Genomic DNA, 9,482 nt, shown 5'->3' with positions numbered 1-9,482 from the left:
TGTGCTGGCTGCGCCCTGAGCTCCAAGACGGCCGCCCATAACCTTTTTGCTAATGTCAGGGCCCAGGGCCTCCATAGCATGGCTGAGGGACCCCTTCCCAGAGGGGCTGTCCCAAGCTCCACCCCATGGGGCCAGGCTTCCTGCCACCTTTGTCTACAACAGGCGGATCAGTACCCCCTACCCCACCTCAGATTGAACTGTGAAAGAGAGGTTCCAGGGGTGTCTCAGTGCCAGATCCTTAGTGATGTGTTAATTATCCAAGATGCAGTGGGTGTATGCAGGTCTCTTGCGCTCTAGGCCTTTGTGTGTGTGCGTGTGTATGTGTGGTTGGTGGCAGGGTGGGGGGAGGGGTTGCTGGAGCTTCTGGTTCATTTTAACATGTATTCACTCCCCTGACCCCACAGATGCTTCCCTCGTATTTTACTTTGCCTTTGTCTCTGTTTTGTCAGATGTTTTTTTGTTCCTGCTCCTGTTGCCTCCACCTCCCGGAACTCTTTCCTTTGCCTTCTCACCTGCTTCACTGCTGTTGCCTGTTTGTCTCCCTTTTCCTTGGGAAAATTTCCTTAGGATTGCTCACTCTGTATCGTTGTGGTTGGTGAGGACTTTGCCTCCTCTCCTGCCTCACTCCCTCTCTAACCCTGCCAAGTTAGATGTCAGTCCCAAATGGGTTTTTCTCATTTTAGACCTACCCCGGACCTTGGTTTGAGGGCCTTCAGGGACTGGTGGGGCTGAGGGTGTTGGCAAACAGTCTTGGAGGTTGCCTGGGTGCTGCTCAAGGATCTGTCCAGCAGGGGGCAGTAAATGATCTTGTTAGTATGCCAGGCTGCTGGGCCCTCGGCAGGGGCGGTCTTTCTGCATTCCCATTCACCCAAAAGCGCTTTCGGAATTGGGTGTTTCATTCCACTTCTACCCACTCCCTCCCCTACTTTCCTCTGGTAGGTTTAATTTTTTGCTTTCCTTTGTTCCAGCCTTTCTTTTCCCTGGGAATTTCCCCTGTTCCCCCCTAAAAGTTTGTTTGTGGTGTTATAGTGGTAACTGCAGTTCTGAACTGGTTTTTCTCTTCTTTTTTTCTCCTCTGGAATGTAGACTGTATATGTTTAATAACTCAACTTCTCTCTCCTTGCTCAAAATGTGGGATACGCGATGACTGTGACCCTGGTTGGAAATTAAACTTGTTTTATGCAGCTTTGGAGCAGACCTTCATCCTTGATGTGCAGCAGCCGTGGCACAGAGTTTATTGGTGAGGGTAGTTCTGCTTCTGGTCCCCCTCTCCAGACTGCTCTTTGTTTCAGCAGAGGGGTAAAGGGTACTCTGGACTGGGGAGAGTGAAGTGATGGAGGTTCATCTCCACACTGCTAACTGTTTCCCATCATACCCCAAAAGGGAGCTGAAATGAATCAGGGCCCAGAGTTTGAGGGCTTTGTGACTTTGCCCCTCAAGTTGTAAAGGGTTTAACCCTGAACTTAGCCATGTTCATCATCTTCTAGTAGACTTAGGGACTCCAGTAGAGGGCCTTAATGCCTCACACAGCCCCCACTCTCAGATGTCCCCAGCCCTGTGCCTCAGGTGCTTCTAGTTGGACCAGGGTCCCCTCATCCATAGGTTGGAATCTGCTTACCCATCTAGTTCTGGACTTTGGCATTGAGTAAGGTGAAGGGTAAAGGTCTGAGTAGTGTAATGAACTTGACCCTCCTTATAGCTCATGGCCCTGCATCACCTCTGTTTTAGGTGTCCGGTTCCCCATTGTCAGGAGGCCAGACCTCATCCAGAGATAATGTTTTGAGGAAAAAGACAAGCCTTGTCCTTCCATCCAATTCCCACCACTACTCTTTTCCTCTCCTGCTGTTACTCAGGCAAAGAAAGGGATACTGCTCCCCTTTCTTGGTGAGGTCTGAGTGAGCCAGGCAGGCCTTCCCCGCTCTCACCACTTAACTAAGCTTTAATGACAGAGGTCTTCCCAACTCGATGTTACGGAAAAGGCACAGGATATAGGCATGTAATAAGTTTGAGAGCCCTAAATACCAGTGTGAAATTATCCTTTGTGTTCAGCTACCTCCCTGCTGCCTCCCCTGGCAATCTTCCTTTTCAGCCCCTCTCTTGCTATTAAAATAATCCATCATGGTTAAGGACCAGTGCATCTGCCCTTATGAACCCTTAAACTACTTCAATCACACATTGCTTTATCAACCCCATAAGCTTTGAACACTACCCACATAACCCTCAAAACGAGGTGATGCTTTCCTCCTCCTGGGCTCCTCAGAAGTCCTGCTTAGTGACCAAGGTTGCTGATAAGTTAGGAGCACTTGCCCAAGTGCATTATTTGTATACTAACAAATAGATAACTTCTAGAGCTACAGCCCTACATAAGATAATGGTAATGGAGAGGACTTTAGCTGGATGGCAGGCCACTGGGGGTCTTTGGACCTCTGACAACTTGGGGAGAGGATGGTCTAGTGCCTCTGTCCCTCAGTAGTCAGTCCAGGATGCCAGGAAAGAGGGGGAGCTCTCTTGTGGCAGTTGCTTGAAACTTCTAGCTTTTGGGGGGATGGAGGAGGACATGGGGAGATGAAAGGGAGACTTAACCTGGAAGGTGAATGTTTAGCATCCAGCTCTTAAGACAAAAGCAACCTTATCTTCCCAGAACACGAATAGCTCCGTATTCATGGCTTGGCCCAGGTTAATCTGGGAAAGGGAGCTTCTGAAGTGAGCCTAGAGAAAGCTAGTGGAAAGCCTTGGATCGGGCCAGGTGGGATGGAGTCAGTGACATGCAGGATAAGTGTGAGTGGGTGTGACTTTCTTGGACTAGAGGCCTAAGGTCTGAAAGCTCTGGGAAGTCACTGCACTGTCTCCAGTTTCAGGTACTTAGATTGGTCAGAGCAGACAGCGGACAGGTATTTATTCTGTACCTTCGTGTCTACAGACCTGTGCTGAGTGGAGTTAAACCATGGTACTGAGGGAGAGACCAGGAAGTCTATTCCTAGGCTGCTCTGGAATCCTTTGGGATAACCACAAGGTACCACATGGGGTAGTGAGAGTGTAGAAGGGATACCCCCTTGCCGCTGCTTGGAGCAGGGAGTGGTGTCTTTGTGCAGGCAGTCATAATATTAAGAACACTCTCTTTTCCAGCTCAGAAGGGCATGGAGATAGAAGGGTCAAAGTCCAATTCTCCCCCCCCCCCCCACTTTTTTTTTTAAACTGGGAACTGGAGGTTTACAGAGTCAAGCTGGCCACTGGGGAGTCATGGAATCCAAGTGCCTTTTTTCCTCTGCAAGCTTTTCATTCAAATTAGGTTTCCTGGCCTTGATTACTGGGAAGGGTAAGGATGACCCTGAGTTCCTGAGCAAGGGAAGAAAGGGTTTCTACTACTAAGTCACTTCAGTCGTGTCCGACTCTGTGTGACCCCATAGACAGCAGCCCACCACACTCCCCTGTCCCTGGGATTCTCCAGGCAAGAACACTGGAGTGGGTTGCCATTTCCTTCTCCAATGCATGAAAGTGAAAAAATAAAGTGAAGTCGCTCAGTCATGTCTGACTCTTAGCAACCCCATGGACTGCAGCCCACCAGGCTCCTCCGTCCATGGGATTTTCCAGGCAAGGGTACTGGAGTGGGGTGCCATCACCTCCGAAGAAAGGGTTAGGTGTGAGGAAATCAGAGCCTTGACTGATAAAGGGCGCATTGCTGCCGAAAGGCCATGTTGGAGGCCTGGAAGTGAGGGACTTGGGCCAGAACTATTCACCATCAAGGCTTGAAGGTAAGTGTCTCCTTGTTTGTGTCACTGTGGCCATGAGCCACGGAAGAGAGTATCTGGGCTCTAGTTTAGCAGCAGATCTGACTTCCGAGCTGAATGTGGTAGAGAGGGCAACACACAAGCCAGAACTCTGCTATCTCTGCCCAGAGCTGACAGCGCGGCCCATACCCGCTTCCTGCCTGACCCTTCCTTCAAAGCAGGTGCATTGAGAGCTGTCTCTGAGGAGATCTGAACAGTTAGGCTAGGCCAGGCAGGAGGTTTGAGAATGAACTGGTCCACCCAGCACTCCCTCCCACATGTTGTCGAGAACTGTCCCAGAACAGAATTGAGTACAAGGCCTTCTAAGGGTTGGAGGGCTTAGCTTGGGGTTTTGAACTACAGGGATTTGGATGCTAGCTTTTTTCTGAGTTCTGAATATAGGAATCCTGCCTTTAGGTAGAAGAGAGGAGATGGAGAATCTGTTTTTGCCTATGCCAGATCTTGTATCGATGGCACGATACATCCGTGGCTAGAACAGCCAAAGGGGATAGTGGCGGGGGTAACATATCATTCCTGGTTATGCACATATAACCAGATGCAAAAAGAAAACATCTAGTCAGCCTGGGTATGCATGGTCCTGAAAATATGGCATTCAATTTTGAACCCAGATACTTAAGTGTTTATTTGTTAGCAATCTGTTAAACATATTAAAACCATTTAAAAAGCAGTGCCTTGCTTGCTATCTGACACATAATAGGCACTCAGCTTTGACGAAGGAATCAACATCATTGTCTTTGACCAAGCTGGGCATGGTGGGTGCCCCGTGAAGCTTGGAAGCCAGGCGTATGTGGTAGTTTCTCCTACTTGCTGACACAGACACCTTTGAAGGTGGAAGCCGCTCCAGGGGTGGCCCTCTGATGAACTTGTGCCTTGAGTCAGGTTGGGCCAGTCTCCACTACCTTTCCCAAGGCCATGTCACCTTTCTCTGCCTGTCCACATGGCTCACTGGTAAAGAATCCACCTGCCAGTGCAGGAGACGTAGGACATACAGGTTTGATTCCTGGGTCAGGAAGATCCTTGGAATAGAAAATGAAAAGCCACTCCAGTATTGCCTGGAAAATTCTATGGACAGAGGAGCCTGGTGGGCTGCAGTCCATGGGGTCACAGAGAGACATGACTCAAGACACAACTGAGTGAGCATGCACACACAGGCTCCTAACTTGACCTAAGGAGAAAACTCCCTCCCTGGTCTCTCCTGGGTCCAAGAGGGCTTGTGCTGCCCTCTGTGGGTGATACTGTTGCCTTAGTTTTGCCCTTTTCTGCTGTTGCCCTCTCACCCGTTCCCATTCAGATGACCAAACAAAGCCTCCGAGCTGGACAAGACAGTAGCCTTCCACCTCCAGTACTGCACCAGCACGGCATTCAGTGCGGCCCTTTTGCCCAGAAACTTTCAGTGGGTTCTCACTACCATTCAAGTCTCTCCATACCAACTCTTACTTGTCTCTCCAGTTACCTCTGTTACTCTCCTGGCTAAATCCCTTACTTTAGCCAAACTGATTTGTTCATTTCCCCCAAATATCTGACCCTCTGCCTTTATACCCTTTCTCACTTGTTTAAAAATACCACTTTCAAAAAAAAAAAATCCCACTTATAGGATCTGCAAAATTACCCGAGCTTCCCTGGTGGCTCAGACAGTAAAGAATCTGCCTGCAATGTGGAAAACCTGGGTTCGTTCCCAGGGTTGGGAAGTTCCCCTGAAGAAGGAAATGGCAACCCCCTCCAGTTTTCTTTCCTGGAGAATCCCCATGGACAGCGGAGCTGATGGGCCACAGTCCATGGGGTCACAAAGAGTCAGACACGACTGAGTGACTAAGCACAAAGTTACCCATGACCTTTCTAATTACAGGAAATGTTTTTCAGGAATTCCCTGGTGGTCCATTGGTTAGGACTCAGCACTGTTACTGCCAGGGCCCCAGGTTCGATCCCTGGTAGGGGAACTAAAATCCCGTAAGTAATGCAGTACGGCCGAAACGACAACAACACAAGGACGCTTTGCTTCTCAGTTTGGCTCCTTTAGCTCTGTTAGCCCAACTCCTTCAACACTTCCCACACATCGTCTTGGATGGCTGGATATCACGTTCATTCATTCAAAATTTTACAATTTATCTTTGTAACCCAAATAATTCCTATTGCAAAAGATTCAAATACTACATAAATGTTCAGAGCAACATGTAATACTCATTCCCCTCTGCTCACTCTGTTCCCAGAGGTAACCCCCCTCAGTTGTTTGGTATGCATCCTCTAGTTCCTTTTCTAAATATATGTATCTGTCCATATTTGGGAAGGGGTTAAAGTACAAAGGGCTCATACCACATGTATCAGTCTAGTTTTTTTTTTTTTTTTTAACTTAAAGGTATATATGCTTGTCTTGGAGGTTTTCTCTATTAGTATAGTTAGGTTTTCCCTCTAATGGTATCTCAGTATTGCAATAGTATATTTACTCAAAGCATATTTGTCTAGAATCTGTTGTATGGAGGGTATTGTGCAGCTGGCACCTAAGGGACTCCAGATATGATCACAGCCTTGTCCTTGCCATTGGTGAGGTCACTCTTGGGGAGGAAGGAGCAGGAATACACAACTAACTACAACACAAGGGAGAATACAATAAAGTCCCCAAGCGTCTGCCTGAAGTTCAGAAATAAGTCACTTCGAGCAAGGGGATCAGGACTTCACAGAGGAGGTGATCTTTGAGCTTGGCTTAGAGGGAGCTTGGCTTAGAGGGAGCTTGACAGGTGAGGGAAGAGCATGAGCTGTGCACAGAGATGGAAACAACGCAGGTTCATCTGACGCCAAGAGCATCATGATGCCAAGAGGATTTGATTCAATTTATATGTAAACATTTATTGAGCATCTAATGTGTCAGGCACCATACTAGGCAATGAGAATATAAAAATGGGAAAAGTGAAGTTCCTGTTTTTAAGGCTTTTATTTTAATGGAATCAAAGCAAAATTTGGAAAGGCAGATTAAGACCAGATAATGAAAGCTTTCAATTGGTATGTCAGGTTGTCTGAATTTAATTCACTGGGCAATGTGGAGCCACGCAGGCTTTTTAGTGGCCAGGTAGATAACATGACTGAAGCTGAACAGATAGCCGCAGTGTACAGAATGGGCTAGAGTAGAAAGAGGCTGAGGGCTTATTACTCTTTGTTGTTTTAACAAGATAGAGGTTGATTTCTACCTCAGTTAAAAGGTACCTGGTGTAGGTTTGGAATGGTGGCGCTGTAGTTATCACTGTTCTCGCATGTAGCTTATGTCCTCATGCTCACCTCATGGTCTGACATGGCTGCTAGAGTGTAGTTCATCTTGTCTACATTCCAGGCAACAGGAAGAAGGAAGGGAAGGAGACTGGGGGAGGAGGTGAGGCACTATGACACATTTCTTAGCTAAATTAGCTCCTTTTAAGCAGCCTCCCTGAAAGTCCAGGACAATATTATGTCTTATTGACCATCAGACTTGAAGGGAGACTTGGAAATAATAGTTTTGGGGTTTTTTTTTAATATTTTTTTTTGTGTTTGGTTTTGTTTCCTTTTTAAAAAATTTGAGGTAGAATTTGCATACAGTGCACGCATACAGTTTGATAAGCATATACCCATGTAACCCACATCCCTATCAAGATATAGAGTGTTCCATCACCCCTAGAAGGAGGCTTTAAAGAAAAAAAAGATAACCCAAAAGAGGGACTTCCCTGGTGGTCCAGTGGTTAAGAATCTGCCTGCCAATTCGGGGGACACGGGTTAGATCCTTGGTCCAGGAAGATTCCACATGCTTCGGGGCAACTAAGCCCATGCACCACAACTAGTGAGCTTGTGCTTTAAGGGCTTTCAAGCTGCAGCTCCTGAAGCCCCAGCAGCCTAGAGCCTATGCCGCAAAATAAGAGAAACCACCGCAATGAGAAGGCTGCTCTCCACAACTAGAGAGTAGCCACTGCTCACTGCAACCAGAGAGAACACCCCAGCACAGCAATCCCAAAGAAAGAAAGAATGAAGGATTAATTAGGGTGGTAGCCATGGGAATGGAAAGAGAGCTGGAGAGGCTGTAGAGGGAGAATCCAGAGGAGATTGGTTGGATGTGGGGCAAGTGAGAGAAGAATCATAGAGAAGGCTGACAGCAGAACAAATAGAAACAGGACGCTGGGTGCAAAATCCAGATTGTTACAGGTGGGATGGAGGAGAAAGAGCAATGAGTATGGTAGTGTGTGTGTTGATTTGAGGTACTGATCAGACATCCAGGTGGAGGCCTGCAGTACACAAGTTGTGTCTAAAATTGGGAGGGCAGTCAGAGCTCATGGGCATCATGGACCGGAGAGATGTTAAGGAGGACAAGGCCTAAGAGGTGACCCCAAACGATGACTGTGAGCTCACTGATGGGCAGAATCCAGATACCTAAAGCCTAAGTGGGCAGTGAGGGCTTGAATCATGCAGAAGGGGATTGGTAGGGTCACCTGAAATAATAGAAAAACTCCTAAAAACTGAAGTCCTTGCACAAACAAAAGGGGTGTATGTAGCTGCCCTTTTGACAGGTTTGTTGAAAAAGGAAATAAATGGTACTCTCACAGGAAAAGACCAGGGATGCACCCCCTCCTTACCGTAAACAGCCCAGTGCTCTTTTCATCTAACGTCCCTAAGGGTGGGGTTATGGGACAGCACCCTGCCTCCTTTTGGGTATATGACCTCCAGGAATGCAAGCTGAAAGGCTGGATGTGGGAGAGGGCTGCCATCTTTGACAACTGCTGGGCTGGGGTGAGCCAGTCAGATCCTGCCAAGATAGGTGTGAGGAGACTTAAGAGGAAAGAGCAGGGAGCAAGGGGACTGGACTAGACTCAGGTAGTCCTAGGGTTGAATCCTGCCTCTGTCACCACCTAGCTAGTTAAATTAGTTTAACCTAGTTAGTTAAGCTAAACTAGCTAGTTTAACTTGAGTAAGTTAAAGTTACTTAACCCGAACACCCAGTTCCTCATCTGTGAAATAGAAACAATTATGTCTACCTTTCAAGGTGGTTTTGAGGATTACAGACAAGTGTCTGGAACACAATAGGTAATCGAAAATGGATGCTACGATGTGACTCAGCCCCTCGCTGTGGGACCCAACGAACGGCTAACCGACAGGTCGGAGTCTCACCCTCGGGATCTCAGAGGGCCGGGAGAGCTCCCGTGGCCTCCTCCCTGCAGGAGGTGGGGACTAGGTGGAGGAAGGGCTGCGGGAGGAGGAGCTGGCGCGTCGCGACCCGCCCCGTCCCATCCAGTCTGGCCTGGGCGCCGAAGGAACTGCGGTCCCAGCCCCTGTCATCCAGCGGCTTGTCTTGCGTGCCCCGAGCCTTGCCCGCACCCAGTTATGACTCTGCGCCCCTCACTTCTCCCGCTCCGACTGCTGCTGCTGCTGCTGCTCAGGGGGGCGGTGTGTCAGGCAGAGGCTGGGTCCGAAACCGAAAGTCCCGTCCGGACCCTCCAAGTGGAGACTCTGGTGAGGAGGGGAGAATCCCGGGCAGGCGCTGTGGATGGAGGTCGGGCCCGGTTGCGGGGAAGGTCGGGGTCTAAAGGATCCTGGGAGCGGGGAGGAGGGAGTGCAAGCACCGAATTGGGGGTGCCGCGTCGAGGGGCAGGAACCTCCCTGACTCGTGTAGTGCGATCATAGGTGGAGCCCCCCGAGCCGTGTGCTGAGCCTGCTACCTTTGGAGACACGCTTCACATACACTCC

At 48.8% G+C, this 9,482-nt stretch overlaps 1 protein-coding gene across 2 annotated transcripts in view; it reads left to right on the top strand.

Annotated features, from left to right (window-relative positions):
- Window positions 1-8,998: 8,998 nt before the first annotated feature.
- Window positions 8,999-9,482, top strand: part of FKBP11 (FK506 binding protein 11, 19 kDa) — a 3,602-nt gene continuing 3,118 nt past the window's right edge. Inside the window, exons 1-2 of one of the 2 annotated variants that reach the window (XM_010857743.1) lie at window positions 9,000-9,248; window positions 9,420-9,474. In XM_010857743.1, the coding sequence (XP_010856045.1) occupies window positions 9,120-9,248; window positions 9,420-9,474 (184 nt within the window). In that variant the 5' untranslated portion in view covers window positions 9,000-9,119. Of the gene's footprint in view, window positions 9,249-9,419; window positions 9,475-9,482 lie in introns of both variants that reach the window. The other variant, XM_010857744.1, reaches the window with a different exon arrangement.

Source organism: Bison bison, unplaced genomic scaffold, assembly GCF_000754665.1.
Source record: "Bison bison bison isolate TAMUID 2011002044 unplaced genomic scaffold, Bison_UMD1.0 scf7180017864383, whole genome shotgun sequence".
Lineage (NCBI taxonomy): Eukaryota > Metazoa > Chordata > Mammalia > Artiodactyla > Bovidae > Bison > Bison bison.
Note: the sequence above shows the minus strand (reverse complement) of the source record. Positions and strands in the feature narration are given on the sequence as shown.